Below are 18,393 nucleotides of genomic sequence, written 5' to 3' on the forward strand. Positions count from 1 at the left end.
ATTTTCCAGGGAAAAATTCCCAAATTTTAGAAAAGTAAAGATTGGATTCACTCAGTCTATTGGTACTACCATAAGGTAACTCGAAGACCACTGGGTCCCGAAGAAAATCATTATTATTTTTGGCTCACTCAGTACCAGAACAACGGTCCCAAGCAGTCCCAAGCTATTTCACTCACCCCTGAGCTCACCCCTGCATGTTCTGCATGAATCCACACACCCCTGATGTTATCTGTCAAACTTTCATAGCGAATCAAAACAAACATAGTGTAGTAATAGAATTTCAACTAGAATAGGGTACGTTAATCGTTTGCTTGGGACCAATAGGCTACTAAAGTGGTGAGCCAATTTAAAATCGTTAGTTTCGTATTGATTGTTGGTACTACTCCGAGACTGAATAAAATTTTCGTCAATTTCCTCATTTTCTGGCAGATTTTTTAGGTTTTCCACAGGAAACCATGAGACAAATTTACTCATCGCTGAGTTCCTGCACTTTTGGCGATTATGAGTGAACTGAACTCAAATTTGGGTCGTTTTCATTCGCCGTGTACGCATAAGGAAAAGATCCAGTGTCGCTACTTGATAGCAAACTACTCATAATGGGAGGAGCCTTTGTAGCTTTTATACCACTTTGTTGCACATCATTCTGCTTTAACCTGAAAAGATATAAAAGAGCGCTGCTGTATGACCTTAGCTAATTTTCGCTTCGGACGACGTGGTGAACAGCAAGGTGGTGGCAAGTCCACTCCTTCACACCTAACAAGCAACAAGTCGTCTGGCTCGCCGTGGGGGTGTCAAAAGTATCTCCGGCCTGATCTACGAGGTGTGCTGAAGGTGTTCCTGGAAAATGAGGTCCGTGATGCTGTCACCTACACTTAACACGCCAAGCGTAAGTGGCCATGGATGTCCTCTTCAATAAAACGGCCCTTTTCAGGGCCATCAAGCTTATAGTACGTTCAGACTACAGAGTTATAACATGTTATAGCGCTATCTTGATGGTGGTTTCTGTGTTGTAATTATTTGACAACCGTTATAACATGTTATAACTCTCCAGTCTGGACAGCGTTTTACATCAGTAAATAGTTGGAATAGAATTTATCTGTGCATGTTTGTCCATATTCAGAACCACAAGCCCTTAACCTCGCCCTTAACGACCACACAAAATGCTGTCCAGAGTTGTAATCTTGTAACCAAACTTGGAAGCAGGGGTGCAAGTGATTTTAATCAACTTTCTCTTTGAAAAAAAAATACTACAAATTTGGTACACCTACAATTTAAAAACGGAAAGAGTTGAGATAATAGATAATTGATCAATTAAAAGAACTAAATGCTCTTCACATTTATTCCGTCCACTAGCGGTCCTACGTCAAGCTTCCGTTCGTGCCCCTAGGCACAGACCCTTCTACTTTTTGTCATTGTTTGCAAAAGCTGTTACGCCCTTATTCCAGCTCTATCCACGCTAACTTGAAAGTACCCATTAATGGTTGAAAAAGACCCATTTTGAAGAAAAGTGGCTTAACTCAGTAAATTTTTTACCCATTAATGAGTATCTGTTACCCATTAATGAGTAATTGTTAATCATTAATGGGTAACAGATACTCATTAATGGGTAAAATTGTTTAATCATTAATGAGTTAAGCCACTTTTCTTCAAAATGGGCCTTTTTTTACTCATTAATGAGTACTTTCAAGTTAGCGTGTCTAGAACTATAGATACTACACGCTAACTTGAAAGTACCCATTAAATGAGTATCTTCTACTCACTTTTTGAATTCAGTCTGAACTGTGTACTTTTTCCTCATTTTTGAAAATATCTTCGGAAAATTAAAATGGTTAAAAATATTCATTAATAATTCAATGCAAAACGTGACGCCATGTTTGAGCTGCATCGAAGTCTCGATCGAAGTAAACAGTGCTAATTTCGGATAACTAAAGTATGGAACAAATCTTTTCGGTGTGGTATTGTGAAAATAGATGATCCAAGATACTTCAAAAGGATTCGAAAAACTGGAAGGTAAGGATTTTTTCCCGTTCCACGAAAGACTTCATGCAGCTTATTTTATTTACCGATTGAACGCTCACATCTTATAATTTATTACCCCCAGAAACCTGTCCTGGATAATGCCCCTTTACCAGCTGTCGCATCAATGAACGTAAAGCAGGTGTAGGAGGTGGATACGGCTGAGGAGTTGAAAATTCCTTTATGGGAGCATGTTGACAAAAGAAGACCTCATGCAAACTTGAATCAGCTGCCTCGAAGTTGGGATGTGATTTGGCTATGATCGGTTTTTATTTAATTGCTGAATAAACAAAACTTAGTGTTTTAGGATTTTATTTGAAAAACTCCAATCAATGATTTTAAAATGAACTTAGAAATATCTTTGATGACAAGGAGCCCCATGAAACAAAATTTTCGATAAAATGGGTTCTTTTTACTCATGTACAGAAAAAATGAAGGGGTAAAAATACCCATTTTTGAAGTATTCGGCGAATACTCATTAATGAGTAAAGTCAGTTTTATGCGCTGTGTAGACTAAGCAGTTATAACATGTTATAACGGTTGTCAAATAATTGCAACACAGAAACCACCATCAAGATAGCGCTGTACGCTGAACGTACTATTACTCATTTCATGAGTTAAGCCACTTTTCCTCAAAATGGGTAAAATTTTACTCATTAATGGGTACTTTCAAGTTAGCGTGTATACACGGTAACCGCAAAATACTCAATAATGACTACAAAGTAAGCATTTTCAAGGGAAACTCGGACTGCCCATTAAATGAGTAAAATTTTACCCATTTAAAGTAATTACAACTACAAAAACAAGTAGTGAGTATTCATTTTTGAATAACAAATACTCATAAATGGGTAATATTTTTACTCATTTAATGGCTAGTCCCAGTCTCCCTCAAAAATTCTTACTTAAGTAGTCATTATTGGGTATTTTGCGAGATTCGTGTAGCATGGTTCACTGCTTAAAAGTGGTTAAGAAATATTCATTAATGCAAAGACGCGTTTTTCCGTGAAGATGAAGACAATATAAATTAGGTTCTGCAGCGTGACGTCACAAATGAACTCAGTGTTAAACGGCTGAACCTTTTTGACAGTTCAGTGGTACTGTTTACAAGCACATAGTCGTTTTTTCGAGAAATTTTTTTGCTAAAGTTTCTGAATTTTAACTTGAAAATTGTCGAGGAACAGCGCGTTGCAAGGATGTTGCTCGTGAACATTGCAGAAATGCTGTTTACATCTCACTGCAGTCTAAAAAATTATCGAGAAAATCCACCCAAGAAAAAATCGACTAAGTCCACGTAAACAGTACCACTGAACTGTCATCAGATTGAGGTTAACCCCGACGGTGCAAAACCTAATTCAGTGTCAACATTTCAAAAGGGCGTAATTGCTTTTGTAAACAATGACTTTAGTCGTCAATTTCTCGCGAATGATATCTTACCTCTCCAAAATTACAATGCTAGCTGGTAGAGGAAACATTCATCTACCTGGTGGTGTTATTATTTTTCATGAGTGAGCTTTTATTTACGAGAAATCTATGGCTAAAGCCATTGTTTACAAATGCAATTACGCCCCTTTGAAATGTTGGCACTGAATTGACCAATGCACCGAATGAACTCACGAAAAAATTTGACTTTTGAGCGGTGCCGTGTTTACTAAAAATGAACACATGATGTAATGCTCGCGTATCTTTAGAAAAGGTTCTATCAACTTTTATAAAAAAAACTTGTTAGGCCCTTTTCTCACGAGCTGAAGAACACCCACAAAAACCAAACCACTATCGGAAAGGGGAGAATTCACCCTATCCGATGGTGTTGTTGGTTTGCATGGGCGTACTTCGGTTCGCGTGAAAAATGTCTAACAAGTTTTGTGTACATAATTTGATAGGACATTTTTAAATGTTACGCGAGTATTATTCATGTGTTCATTTTTAGTACACAGGGCACCGCTCAAACGTCAAATTTATTCATGAAGGTCATTCCGTGCATTGGTCAATATTTATGTATTTATCAAGTGCCAAGCGTGCCGAGTAGTCGTTCAGTTCAAGTGAAATTATTGTTAATTTTAACGATTTTCACCAGTTTTTGTGAAATATAGTTGGAAATATTCAATTCAGTCATTATGATGGGCATGCGTACCAATATATTCAACGAAAACTTTCTGAATGAAACTGACCAGGATGCAAACTCGGTGTTGATAGAGCTGGACAAAGGTAAGCAGGACGTTATCCCGAAAAATTACCTAGATACCTATCTATTGAAATGTTTTTCAGGTCTGAGATCTACAAAAACAGGAGAACAATGCGAGGCGATCATAAGATTCCCGAAGCTGTTTGAAAAGTATCCGTTTCCAATTCTGATCAATTCCTCCTTCCTCAAACTGGCGGAATTTTTTCGTATTGGGTAAGTTTCTAGGCGAACATAATAGCAATCAAAAGAAGGCAGAATTTCATTCGAGATAGTGACTTTTGGGAAGCGACATTAGGAGAATGTAGCCCCTAACCATTTTTTAGAGATGTTAGACCCATCTTCCCCTGAGTAGACTGTTTAATTGGTAAGGAAAGTGGAGCAAGATGGTCACATTAACGAAACTCTTATAAAATTCCACAATTTTGACCAGAAAATAATTCTTTCTATAACCCTACAGAAGCTTCATAATCCTACATGCACATCATCGTTTCGACAAACTTTAAAAAAAAATTAATTCATCAGGCACAATTTTCTACCATAGAAACAGTTTTATGGGTCCAAAAGAGCACCAGATCATAGGCATAAATAGCTTTTTTTTTGTCTAAAATTAGATAACTACACAGCACGAAAAAAAAATTAATATCGTGTGTAATATATTGAAATATGTAAACTTAATTCAAGCTATTGTATGAAATATTGATGCTATAGCAAAAAGCAGATGCAATATTACATCCGTGGATGTAAAAGCGATTTCTGTCTACATGCACGTGTGCATGATTTACACAAAGTAAATCAAATTAGGTGGTAATTTATCAATTCGTTTCTATGTGCTATTTTAACGTTTTTCATTAGGAAAATCGCAGCGGCAAATGCTTAGACGACAAAATCTATTTTTTTTTTATAGATTTTTTACGGAATAAATCCTGGATGGAATAGTCATTTTGTAGGCATGCGTTGAAAAGCGTAAGTTGATCGATATTCTTTTAACAAATTTCCTCCTATTCCGTAGAAAATTGTAGGTATGCACTGATATTGGTTTTGCACAGATAAAAAATATGTTACATAAAACGAAAACGTAACGAAACGTTGCATAAACGAAAATAATGTTGCATAACACGAAAGGATTTTGTATCCGCCAGACTATAAACATAGTGATTATAAGCAGCGCTTGCTTCCTCTTCACTGTTCTTCTCGGCGTCCGGGGACGTCACATCGACCATCACCACCTCTTCTTCCAGGACCTCAAACGCTTCCTCGTTTGGCGAAGCACCTCCAGTCACTACCTCAGCGTACACGCAGAAAAAATGGATTTTTGTTTCAGGGCTTATTGTAATTTGTTATTGATTCAAACATATTGTATCACTATTTCAACAAAACATATTTTTGAATCAACAAAATGGTTTTTGAAGTCAACAAACAGAATATTGACTCTACAACCGGTTGGTGATTCAAACATATGTTTCTGTACGTAATGGCCTCTTCTTGTTCCGCTCGTTGTTGTACTGGCTGCTTCCGATCCTTCCGCTTGGGGCAGGTATTCATCCGATGCCCCTCCGTCTTACAAAGGAAACACACAATTATGCTCCCTTGAAGAATATGTTCCCCTTTCGATTGAGGAAATGGGGATATCCTTTTTTACATCCATATATATACCCCGCACACCTATACGCATATCGAGGTGCAAGACGGCTGGAAATTTCTCCCGAACTACACGCTTTACATCACCGTATTTCCCTAGCTCCAATGCTAGATCGCTATTCGCTTCTGGAGGGAGGTTGTACACTCTTACGTATAGAACGGTGCCCCAGCAGGCGACATGCGTACCTTGACTAACTATCCATCGGAATAGTGAAAAATTAATTGTCCACATGAACTCGTTCATGATATTTCCTCCGTTATGCGATATGTAGCGATTATCTGAGTGGGATCCGCGTCGATTTACCTAAATTCGCAATTTCTTCCATAGATGGTTTCGCACATGTGTGGTAAATCTAATCGTCTGATTTATTTCCACCGACATCTACACTAGTTGTTTGCTTGACGGGACAACGGCAAAAGCGAACGAACTTCCAAACAATGAGCAAGCACCGCAACAATGAGTTGCTATCGAAAAACAGACTATCGCCTGACTCGTACCGAAAAAAACACCGCTGCTTGTGTCGACAGCTAAGAGCGAACTGGTCGTAGTATTGTTGTTTATGGAATGAATTTTAGGCATTTTTACCATTGTTACCATTATAAATTGATGGTGCTCATCTTGCCCCATTTAATATTGGATGTTTGTGTCTTCATAATATAATTTATTAACAGGAAATTTGAACATGGTATCTACACAAAACATTGAACAAGGCATTGTGCTATTGTATAGGTAAGCAATGTTCGAATCACTTTCCCTATGGTCCCAAGACCGTCACCGATCGTCGCCTACACTGGGGTTTTCAATTAAGTTTTTCATTCACGTAGACGGAACACTTGTAGATAAACAATTATCTTTAATGATAAACATATTAATTGTTGTTTCAGTTCCAACTTGTCCCGACTATGGGTGCTACGAGTGTGCCAACAAAGCGAAAAACACTTGGAAAAAATTTTGAACGTCGATGAATTTGTTAAGCGCATTTTCATGGTTATTCATTCCAACGACCCCGTGGCCCGAGCTCTCACATTGAGGTATGTTTGCTCAATATCGTTATTACGAACTGGAGTGTAAACTATCTTAACATGAATGTCTTTTAGAACCTTAGGTGCTGTGGCATGCGTCATTCCTGAGAAGCAGCAGGTTCATCACGCGATTCGTAACGCTTTAGACAGCCATGATACAGTGGAAGTTGAAGCAGCAATTTATGCAAGCGTCCAATTCGCTGCACAATCGAAGTGAGTGTCTTCTTATTATTATCTTTTAAACAAGCTTATTTTCTGATTTTGGTATAAGATCCTTCGCTATAGGGATGTGCTCGAAGGTGGCATCTATGATTGAATCCTTGCAAACACCTGTTAGTATGAAAATATTACTCATCCCGGTGCTGCGCCATATGTATCATGATGCCAATACTGCTGCTCTAGTGCGAACACTATGTCTCAATTTACTACCAAAATATCCTTCGGAACAGTTTGTTATAGCTATCATACAATCCTTATCACATCTCTCATACGTTACATCCGTGGACATACCGGATCAAGTGGATTTGCTGCTTGTGTATTTGAAGGATCCCCGAAAAAAGGTTCAACTAGCTGTGTTACAATCATTAAACAAGCTGGCTGGAAAAGGTGCTTATTTGTGGCCCAAAAGTGCAATCAATAAACTCCTCACGTTAACTATGCAATGCAGCTACACTAACATGGCATTAGATGTGGTGATTACACTTACCGGTTGCCCTACAACGTGCCATACCATGCTAAATGAGGAGAGGAATCAGATATTGGATATGTGTAAAAGTTGTCTGTTGCTGGAACACAATGTCGGAGGAAAAGCCCTAACTATTCTTACTAAATTGGTTTCCTATTGGTAAGTTATCGATATTGCTAGCCATGACCAAGTTCTTCAGCTTCCTGTACTTCCAGTTGTACCGAAAACATCGCTCCACCGACGTGTTTTGTAGAGCACCTGAACATGAACCTAGAATATTTAATCCACTCTGCATTGCATAATAAAGCACCGTTGAAGGATTTTCGAATTTACCTGAGATGCGGTATTCAGCTGTCCCGAGTGAATCAGGTTTTCGGAGAGAATTTTGCTGAAACAGTAGCGGAACTGTTGGTAGAAGACTCAGGTAAGATTGTTGCTGGAAATAATTTACCAACATAAGGTATGGTTGAAGACGAGGTTCGGTAGCTCTGTGGTTGTAACCGTTTCTGCTTACTGAGCAAATGTCTGGAGTTCAATCCTAGGTCCGTCCCTTTCCTCACATTTGTCACTATGCCTTATTCTACACAATACATTTAAAAACGAAAAATAAAAATCTACTTTAACCGATCGCATCCACTTACCACAGTGAATCTTAATCTAAAAATAATCCATACACGGCGAATGAGAACAACCCAAATTTGAGTTTAGTTCACTCATAATCGCCAAAAGTGCAGGAACTCAGAACTCCTGTGGAAAACCTAAAAAATCTGCCGGAAAATGAGGAAATTGACGAAAATTTAATTCAGTCTCGGAGTAGTACCAATAGACTGAGTGAATCCAATCTTTTTTTTCTCAAATTTGGGAATTTTTCCCTGGAAAATCCTGGAAAAACCTGGGAAAACATGAGGCAAATTAACTCATCGCTGAGTTCCTGCACTTTTGGCGATTATGAGTGAACTAAACTCAAATTTGAGTCGTTCTCATTCGCCGTGTACCTCGCTAACACACGGCTAACACAGAAGGCCGAATCACAAAAGGTCGAAGCACAAAAGGCCGAAACACAAAAGGTCGAAAATATTCTAAGGTATCACAAAAGGCCGAAAACCAAGAAGTCCGAAAACCAGAAAGGCCGAAAACCAGAAAGGCCGAAAACCAAAAAGTCCGAAAATTTATCAAAAACTGAATTTGTTGAAAGCCGCATCCAAACAATCTGTTAGCCTTTCTGCTCGCACAACTGACTCGGTTAGTTAAATGGTTTGCATTCACAAAAAAAAAATAAGCCAAGATGAAATTATATATAGAGGTGTTCTCACTTGCTGACTTTTTGGGAAAAACCAGTAAGTGGTAAGCTGCGGATAAGAGAAGGGTAAGGAAATTAGAGATGCGATAGAGGTGAACGGTTTATTTACGCATCAACAACATTCTGATTGGGTAGCGAGTTCCGCAGGCAGTTTAATGTGTGAACTTGAACGTTCAGCAAAACGGACCAAGAGCAATATCGCTGCTAATGACTATTTTCGATTTGAGATTACTTCCCATATTGAATTTCATCTTGAACGTCGAATTATCGTCATTGAATACTATCACTTTCTCTCTCATTCAGCATCGGAAGTATTTCTGCTCTTACAACTGAGTCACCTCGTTGAATGGTCCGCATTCACAAAAACGAAGCCATCTTGTCATTAAATCGCCGTTAAACACTCAAACAAACACAAAAATAAAGCTACACAAATTTTAAGTTTTTTTTTTTTCATTACGGAAATCGAATGGCGAATGCAGAATAATAATTATTGTAACTGTACTTTAATAATGAAATTTAATTTATTAAAAACAAATTAACAAATGCCCGAGTCGGGAATGCGACAAAATGGACCACTTTGTCGCTTTCCCGAGCTTTTTCGGTCTTTTGTGTTTTCGGTCTTTCGTGATTCGGCCTTTTGTGTTTTGGCCTTTCGTAGTACATAAAATACAACAACTATCCTTCCCGTGACAGTCGAGGACATGCAGAGTACAGAGCCTGAATTTATAAAGAGACGAACGACATGTCAAAATTGGAACAATGGATTATCTGTCAAAGTCATAAGAAAAGTTATTTAATATGGACCAACAGGTCTGTGTCATAAAAAGGGAGGAAAAATAAGAAAAGGAAAGTTATTCCAATCGAGCAGAAAACCTGTCAAATGGATAAGATGTCGCCTCTTTACCAAATTCAGTCTCTTTAATGCAGAGGTGTATACTTCGGTCTCTACACGGAGAACCAAAACTATCCAACGGTTTCGCCACGAGCTGTCTTCGGGCGCGGACGCATTTGCATTTTGGTCCGCAAGTAATTTGTATATAGGGTTAACTACCCCATTTCCGGCCTATTAAGCACAACCCGCACTTAGTCTTTCTTAATCTAGCGCAGTTTAGCACCAACCGGAATGTTATTATTACTGATAGCTTTCAAATTTATTTACCTTTCCGTACATACTGTAAGATTTGATAAAGAGAAACCAATCGTTGAGATATTGTCAAACGTCTAACATTGTTTCTTGACGCCAAACTCGGCCTACGGATTCTAAACTCGGCCTAACGCATTGAAACTCCATTGAAACGCCAATTAATTCACTTCGGCCTATCGGATGAAGAGAAAAATTGATTCGGTCGGAGTGCTTCTTTTGTTTTTGGGAATTATGGGTGCAAACCTTCATATCACGCGTTTTCATTGACTTCGTTCGGTAGCTTATTAACTAAAGTATCGTACCAAAATCATAATTGACTTGTTAACTCTAAAATCATGGTTTTATTTGAAGTTTTCTGCTCGATAGGCCCAAAATGGGCGATTAGGCCGAAGTAGTTCTTTACCCTATATAAATATTTTTTTTACACTTCGACAACGACGCGTGTGGGTCTCGCTGGCCATTTGTCCCTTATAGTATCTCGTCGAATATTTACAACATAAGCAGTTATGCCGTGCGGTGTAATATCATGCAGCATCAACGACGACCGCTTTCATGGTGCCAATGTGTGCTGACTGCCAGCACATTTTACTGAAGGAAGCCGACGTGAGGAAGCTGCTTCATCAACAGGAGCAACTTGTGGAAGCAATCCACTCTCAAACGGACGCGAATCACCGCATTGCTGCTGACCTAAAAAAAACTCTGCTTAGTATCAGAATTATTCGACAGCATTGAGCACCTGCTCAATGACGTAAAAGAAACGTTGGCAGTAATAAATAAAAATAATAATAACATGTGCAGCGCGGTCGGCCAGCATATGAAAACGTGTGATTCACAAGCGCACGCGACAATAACCGGCATCAACGAATCAAATTCGTTGATGTCACAAAAAATTACAAAATTACTTGACGAACGGCTATCAAGCTTATCAAATGACATGGCACTTTCAATAAAAGGGGCCGAATCATCACCTCATCATCATCATCCAGAGCCAAAACTTCTGGAAATTCTTGAGGAAGTGAAATTTGTATCTGGGGCTGTTTCTAGTCTTCAGATAAATGCTGCAGAACCTCATCAGAAGACCTTGGAGGAAGAATTAGCTGAAAGTCCTCCAGTACACAAAAATACAATATCTCCAAAAACTGACCATTCATCTCCTGGATGGCGGTTTTTAGGCAACAACTGGCACTGGAAGCAGGACTGGTCTAAATTTGACGCAAAACAACACACTTGCAGGTTGCAGGAAAAAGCTGCAGAAAACGACGAAAACAACAACAAATCCACACCAGCAGTACCAAAAACATCATCCAAGGAAATGAATACAGCCGCTACAACAACACCACCTCCGACAACAACACATCAACAATAACAACAACACCAATAACAACACCAATAACAACAACAAAAGCAACAACGACAACAACAACAACAACAACAACAACAACAACAACAACAACAACAACAACAACAACAACAACAACAACAACAACATCAGCAACAACGGAAATGGAAATATCACATGGACATCATTACCCCTGGACAAAGAATTATTAGCCGCAGCACGCATACAATTTTCTGGACCACCAAGTAAAGACAGTACACCGAAATTTATAAATTTTCAAAAAGGGGAAACTACCGCATAGAAAAACCTGACCCACCACTCCTAGACCCTATGCGCCCGCCTGTCGTAAGGCTTACGGAACAATCTGCAGCCGGCGACAGACGCTTTTTGAAGGCACGCCTGCGGTACCCTAAAATCATGGATACTGTGCGAACCTATCTGGCTTTCCTGCATAACCAACCGCCTTCAGTATGTGTCCGCGGAATAACGAAAACAAGTTCAACTTTAATGCTAGCAGCTGAAGGATTACCAACGGACACACAACTTTTGCGCGAAATTTTCCTGGACGTCCACGAAGAATCCCACACATTGACGCCCTGGCAGACCTGGAATCACACCGTGCGTTCTTACCTAGTGAACGCACACAACGACTGCAGCACACACGGGAAGCCGCATATAAATTCTACAGCACCCAAAATTTTCATCGACATTGACGCACACTTCGGAAGAAACCTTTTCATCAAACGACAACACTCTTCGGACACTTTCTGAAGAAAATGGAAATGTAAGTGTAAATAATAATAATAATGAAAATATTTTATCAACCGACGTACTTCCAACAATTTCTTCACATAAACAGAATGCGACTGAAATTTTGATTTACTGTCAAAATTTCAATCGCATGAAAAGCCCAGCTAAAATGAAGGAAATCTATCAAAATTTATTATGCTCATCCTTCTCGGTCATTCTGGCAACTGAAACAAGCTGGGAAGAAAGCGTGAAAAGTGAAGAAATCTTTGGAAATGCCTTTAATGTATTCAGAGACGACAAATTTTCATGCAACTCAGAAGAAGTCAAGCGGTGGAGTCCTTATAGCTCTTTCGATCAATTTTAACTCAGAACTCATCATTACACCAAAATTTACAGAATTTGAGCATATTTGGGTGAAATCACACATAGCCGGTGAAACGCACGTGTCCGCCTCAGTGTATTTTCCACCAGACCATGCTCATAAAAGCACTTATGAAGCCTTCTTCCAAAGTGCTGAACAAATTCTATCTGAGCTTCCTCCTGAGGTTTAAGTTCACATCTATGGAGACTTTAATCAACCCATGCTGACTTCATTCTGGACTCTGAAAATGAATGTATCTTACTCGCAGTCGTTGGGGATAATGAAACATTGCAGTTCATTTTTGACAAAAATGCTAATTTAGGACTGAACCAAATTAACCACATCAAAAGCCAACAAAATTGCTATTTGATCTTTTTACTAACGAATATTTATGAAGATTTCTGTGTGACCGAATCATAAAAGCCACTGTGGAAAAATGAAGCGTTTCATACAGCAATTGAATATTCTTTATTTGTGCATGAAAACCAAAGACCCAACGACTGCGAATACGAAAAAGTATTTGAATACAAATGAGCAGAATACGAAAAAATAAAATTTAAATTAAACAGTGTCAATTGGCAATTGATTTTAAGGAATGTAGGAAATGCCGAAATTGGTATAGACGTGTTCTACAAAATTTTAACAGAAATAATTTCGGAAGAAACTCCTTTGAAGAAAAAAAGACGAAACAGAAACACACAAAATCCAGTCTGGTATAACAGACAAATAAAAAACTTGAAAAATCGAAAGCAAAAAGCACATAAAATTTATAAAAATCACAATAGTAGTAATAATTTATTAATTTATTTGGATATATGCGATCAACTGAATTTCCCTAATAAAAATGTAATGGTTAATTTGCTTAACGACGTGTTCTGGGTATCATCCAAACCATTTGTGGAATAGTTCAATCATTTGGGTTATCGTTCGTTTATGGTAATTTTTTATTAGGGTTAGCTATCAGTATTGCATTTGAAGAATATAATGCAAAAACAGAACATGAAATAAAGTCCTGTCCAACGAACTTTTTTAATTACGTAAAAACCAAATTAAAATCTGACAATTTTCCTTCAATAATGCAACTCGACGAAAATGTCGGTGATAGCTCGGAAAAAAAAACTGCAATCTATTTGCAAAAAATTTTCAAGAAATCGATACGACATTTTCTGAAGAAGATCGCGACCGCGATTATTTTGCATTTTTTCCAGAATTGTCAAGGGACATTGGCCTCAATCAACTTCAAGTGCAGGATATTTTGCAGGCTTTAAAAAAATTAGATGCCTCAAAAGGTCCTGAACCTGACGGAATTCCTCCAGTATTTATTAAATGTCTAGCAATGGAACTCACTACTCCATTGTTCTGGATTTTTAATATGTCCCTGGAATCTGGAACCTTTCCAAAAACTTGGAAAAGCTCATTCCTATTGCCTATCTTTAAATCTGGCCGAAAATCTGACGTACGTAATTATCGTGGCATTGCCATCATCTCTTGCATTCCTAAACTTTTCGAGGCAATTGTCAACGAAAAATTATTTCTCCAAATCAAAAATAGAATTACTGACATGCAACACGGCTTTTTCAAGGGTCGCTCGACCTCGACAAATTTACTTGAATTTATAGACTATTCATTGAATGCAATGGATAATGGAAACCACGTAGAAGCTCTCTATACAGACTTTAGCAAGGCATTTGACCGCATAGACATACCAATGCTACTTTTTAAATTGCAAAAAATTGGAATTGAGTCAGGGCTCCTAAAATGGCTTGAATCATATTTAACTAACCGCCAGCAAATAATTAAATTCAACGGAAAGAAATCGAGTCCAATTCAAGTCACTTCAAGCGTCCCCCAAGGCTCTCATTTGGGACCTCTCCTTTTTATTCTATACGTAAACGACGTTTCTTTCATTCTCAAAAAACTTAAATTGCTTATTTATGCCGACGACATGAAGCTCTTTTTGGAAATAAGAAATGAAGAAGACATCAATATATTCCGGAATGAAATACACATATTCTACATATGGTGCAAAAAAAGTCTACTACAATTGAATGTAAAAAAATGTAACTTAATATCATTTAGCAGGAAAAGAACAACTTCAAATATTTCAATTACACTAGGAAATCAAAATGTAGAAAAATGTGAAAGAGTTAGGGATTTAGGAATTATCTTAGACTCTAAACTAACTTTTATAGACCATTACAACACAATTATTCACAGGGCAAATAACATGCTAGGCTTTATCAAGCGCTTTTGCTATAACTTTCAGGACCCATACACAATTAAAACACTATATATCGCCTATGTGAGGTCAATACTGGAATATTGCAGCATTGTATGGTCTCCTTTTTCAATCACGCACGAAGAAAGATTAGAATCCGTACAAAAACAATTTCTATTATACGCTCTTCGTAAATTAGGTTGGACATCATTTCCTCTTCCATCATATGAAGCACGCTGCATGCTTATAAACATACAAACATTAAAAGAGCGTCGTGAATATGCAATGGTTTCATTTGTAAACGATATCGTTTCGCAACGCATTGACTCCACAGAACTTTTATCAAAATTAAATTTCCATGCACCTACTCGGCAACTCCGAAATCGAAATTTATTTGCCATAAAACATCATCGCACGAATTATGCAAAATATGGGCCATTAAACCGCATGATGGCCTCTTACAATCAATACTGCGAAACCATTGACTTTACAATGTCTCGGCATAAACTAAAACAATATTTTTACTCCATAAGGCATTATAACTCATAGAAAATAGGAAAGCTGACACTGCTTAATTTTTATTAAAGAAAAAATTATACTTTTAACCTTATGTCCAAAGTTGACGAACTAAATAAATAAATTTAAGAAAACAAAACTGTATTCTAATATGTACTAGTTTACGTTGGTTGACGAAATAAATAAATAAATAAAATAAATAAAAAATACTTCTGAGTTGCTGTCTCTCACTTGCTCTTTTGTTGTTGTCAAAAACTAAAAGAGCACAACAACCCAAAATTGAGTTCTATTCACCCAACTCGACAGTTCCGTGCGCCATGTTGATGATGATGGTCCCACCTCTTACCCCTACAAAGGTTTGAGCTGGACGATTTATCTTTAAGATAATTGAATATGACATTTTAACCAGGTTGGCAAACAAAATCGAACTGGTTTCAGTTACAGATATAGATTCCCTCTAAAGTTTACAGTTGCTTCACAGCGATATAAATGTGGAAAAGCTCAGGCGTCCACCTCTTAGTTCGCCTTTTTGTCCACCTAAAATATTCATAAGTATTACAAGCAATCAAGAGTTAATGAACAATCAACAAAGCATCCTATTACACTAGTAACCCCGCAATCTGATGCTATCATAATTTTCAGCAATGTCAGGAATGCTCACGAACCCCTAACATTTGCCAGAAAACTTACTACTAACTCAAGGTATCTTTCAAATAAGCTTCAAAATTGCATTTTTTTTTTATCAAATGTTAAATTCAGTCCTCTATATCCGTAATACGCGTGCGAGGCTCAAACCTTTGTAGACTACTTTTTTTTTTAATTAATCTACTATAAAATCAAATATTAAAAATCCATCATCACCCTCGTGTCGAACAGAAATAGTTTTTGCAGTGCTACAATAATTATTAAAAAGTCGTTATGACAGCTATCCATATAAAATAATCCGTTAGAGATAACTTCGTCAAGATACATAATTTGTCAATTCATAAAAAATCACTGGATAACTGTTCAAAAGACAGTTTTAACGTGTGAAATGCAGTGTCTTTTAAATTCTGTAAGTGTTGCTAAACGTTTGATATGTCTAGGCATCGAATTGAAAACATTTATTCCTTTATAATATAATGAATTTTGTGAAGCACAAGTCAAGAAATGTGGTGTTCTTATTTCAACCGCGTTTCTAGTATTATATCTATGAAAGTCACTTCCTCTTTCAATTCGATCACACAAATATCGAGGCAGCAAACCGTTAACTACTTTAAAAATGAACACCATAGTCAAATATACAATTCTTTGCTTCACTGACAACCATTGTAAGGCGTCTAACATCAAAGTTGAGGAAGTGAATCTATTACATCTCAAAATCAAACGCATTATTTTATTCTGCAAGCGCTGTAATCTCGATATTTGTGTTGCATTGGCCAGAAATAAAATGGAAGGGCAAAAGTCAAGATGAGGAGAGATGATTGATTTGTATAGCTGTATTTTACTGGCAATAGTTAAATCGTTTTTCAGTCGACATAGAATTCCATACTTCTTGGCAATTTTCTTGATGACATTGTCAATGTGAGAGTTGAACTTAAGTGTGTCATCAATAATCACGCCAAGATATTTAATCTCCCGAACGCGATCAATAGTCTCATCATCAATTACAACAGAGACGTTCTCATTTACTCGATTCCGCGAAATTACCATAAATTTAGTTTTACTTGTATTCAATTTTAACTGCTTATACTTCAACCATCTACTTAGAGAACGCAAATCTTCATTCAAGTGTAAAACGGCATCATCTAAATCCTTAGCTGCAATGAATAACACAGTATCATCTGCAAAAAGATTAATGTCGCAAAATCGTAAAACACGTCGCAAGTCATTAATATACATAATAAATAACAGGGGCCCTAATACACTTCCCTGGGGCACTCCAAGGTTATTCCCCACGGGACTGGAAACAGAATCATTAAAAACATTCCGTTGAGTTTTGTCAGACAAATAGCTTTCAAACCATTTATATGCAGTACTCGTAATTCCAAAGCGCTTGATTGATCTTAACAATAAGGGTCTAGAAATTGTTTCAAAAGCGCGTTTAAGATCCAAAAAAAACAGCAACAATCGTATCTTTACACTCCAAGTTATTTTTCCACTTCGCTAATACCAAATTCAACGCGGTTTCACAAGAATGACCTTCCCGATATCCCGATTGTTCTGGTATCAACAAACTATTACTATTTAAATACTCCAACAGCTGACCTTTAACAACAAGTTCTAAAATTTTCTCTAATGTGTGCAACATGTTGATGGGACGAAACTCTTCGGCTTTAATCGTTCCAGCAACTTTTTGAATAGGGACCACTAAGGATTCCTTCCAAATTTGTGGCACATGTCCAGTTTGTAATGATTCATTAATAAGGTCCAGCAAGATGTGGCCAATGACATGAAAGCAATCTTGAATAACTCTAGCATTAACATTATCTACTCCAGCCGATTTTCCTAATGAAAAACAAATAACTCTAAGTTCATCTAATGTGATTGGGTGAAAAACTTCAAATCTACAACTACTATTAACTGGCTGTTTTATTTCGTCAGGTTCATCGACCAATTCAATGGATTGATTAATCAATGAAACGCTATCTACGAAATAATCATTAAACTTAGCTGCAATTACTTGTTCTGACTGTTCTAATGTGCCATTAAAAGTTATGGACCGCGGTTTGCAATTACTAGGTTTTAATAAAGATTTCAAAATTTTCCATAACTCTTTGCTGTTGTTTTGATGCTGATCAATCTTCCTTTGAACATATTCACAACGAGTTTTCTTTATCGATTGTGAATACTTATTACGCGCGATTGTGTACCTAGTCCAATGATTGTCATTATTAGATCTACAAAACTTTTTGTACAATTTGTCCCTTTTCCGTTTAAGACGCAAAAGATCCAAATTGTACCAGCTGTTCGAGTTTTTCAAAGAAACAAACTTTTGCTCAACTAGTTGATTGGTCAGGATGATGAGTTCTCGACGTCCGTTATTACTACACGGAAATAAAAAAGTACCTAATTTTGAGTTCTTTTCACTAAGGATGGCAGTTCCGTGCGCCAACTCAATTTTGAGTTGTTGTCATTCACTCGCATGTATACAGGATTACTTACTTTTAAGTTGTTTTCGCTCAACGTCAAGTTCAAACTATTCAAAATTGAGTTTTACATAACTTACTAATTAGGTTCTG

At 37.4% G+C, this 18,393-nt stretch overlaps 1 protein-coding gene across 3 annotated transcripts in view; it reads left to right on the plus strand.

Moving 5' to 3' along the window:
* Positions 1-4,029: 4,029 nt before the first annotated feature.
* The window catches only part of INTS7 (Integrator complex subunit 7), a 40,347-nt gene continuing 25,983 nt past the window's right edge, over positions 4,030-18,393 (plus strand). For 2 of the 3 annotated variants that reach the window (XM_065232257.1, XM_065232256.1), the window contains exons 1-6: positions 4,030-4,221; positions 4,282-4,411; positions 6,722-6,868; positions 6,935-7,072; positions 7,131-7,703; positions 7,760-7,968. In XM_065232257.1, the coding sequence (XP_065088329.1) occupies positions 4,131-4,221; positions 4,282-4,411; positions 6,722-6,868; positions 6,935-7,072; positions 7,131-7,703; positions 7,760-7,968 (1,288 nt within the window). In that variant the 5' untranslated portion in view covers positions 4,030-4,130. Of the gene's footprint in view, positions 4,222-4,281; positions 4,412-6,721; positions 6,869-6,934; positions 7,073-7,130; positions 7,704-7,759; positions 7,969-18,393 lie in introns of those variants that run through there. The other variant, XM_065232258.1, reaches the window with a different exon arrangement.

The sequence above is a fragment of the Ochlerotatus camptorhynchus genome, unplaced genomic scaffold (assembly GCF_037179485.1).
Source record: "Ochlerotatus camptorhynchus isolate MF236.1 unplaced genomic scaffold, CSIRO-AGI_Acam_v1.1 ptg000366l, whole genome shotgun sequence".
Classification (NCBI taxonomy): domain Eukaryota; kingdom Metazoa; phylum Arthropoda; class Insecta; order Diptera; family Culicidae; genus Ochlerotatus; species Ochlerotatus camptorhynchus.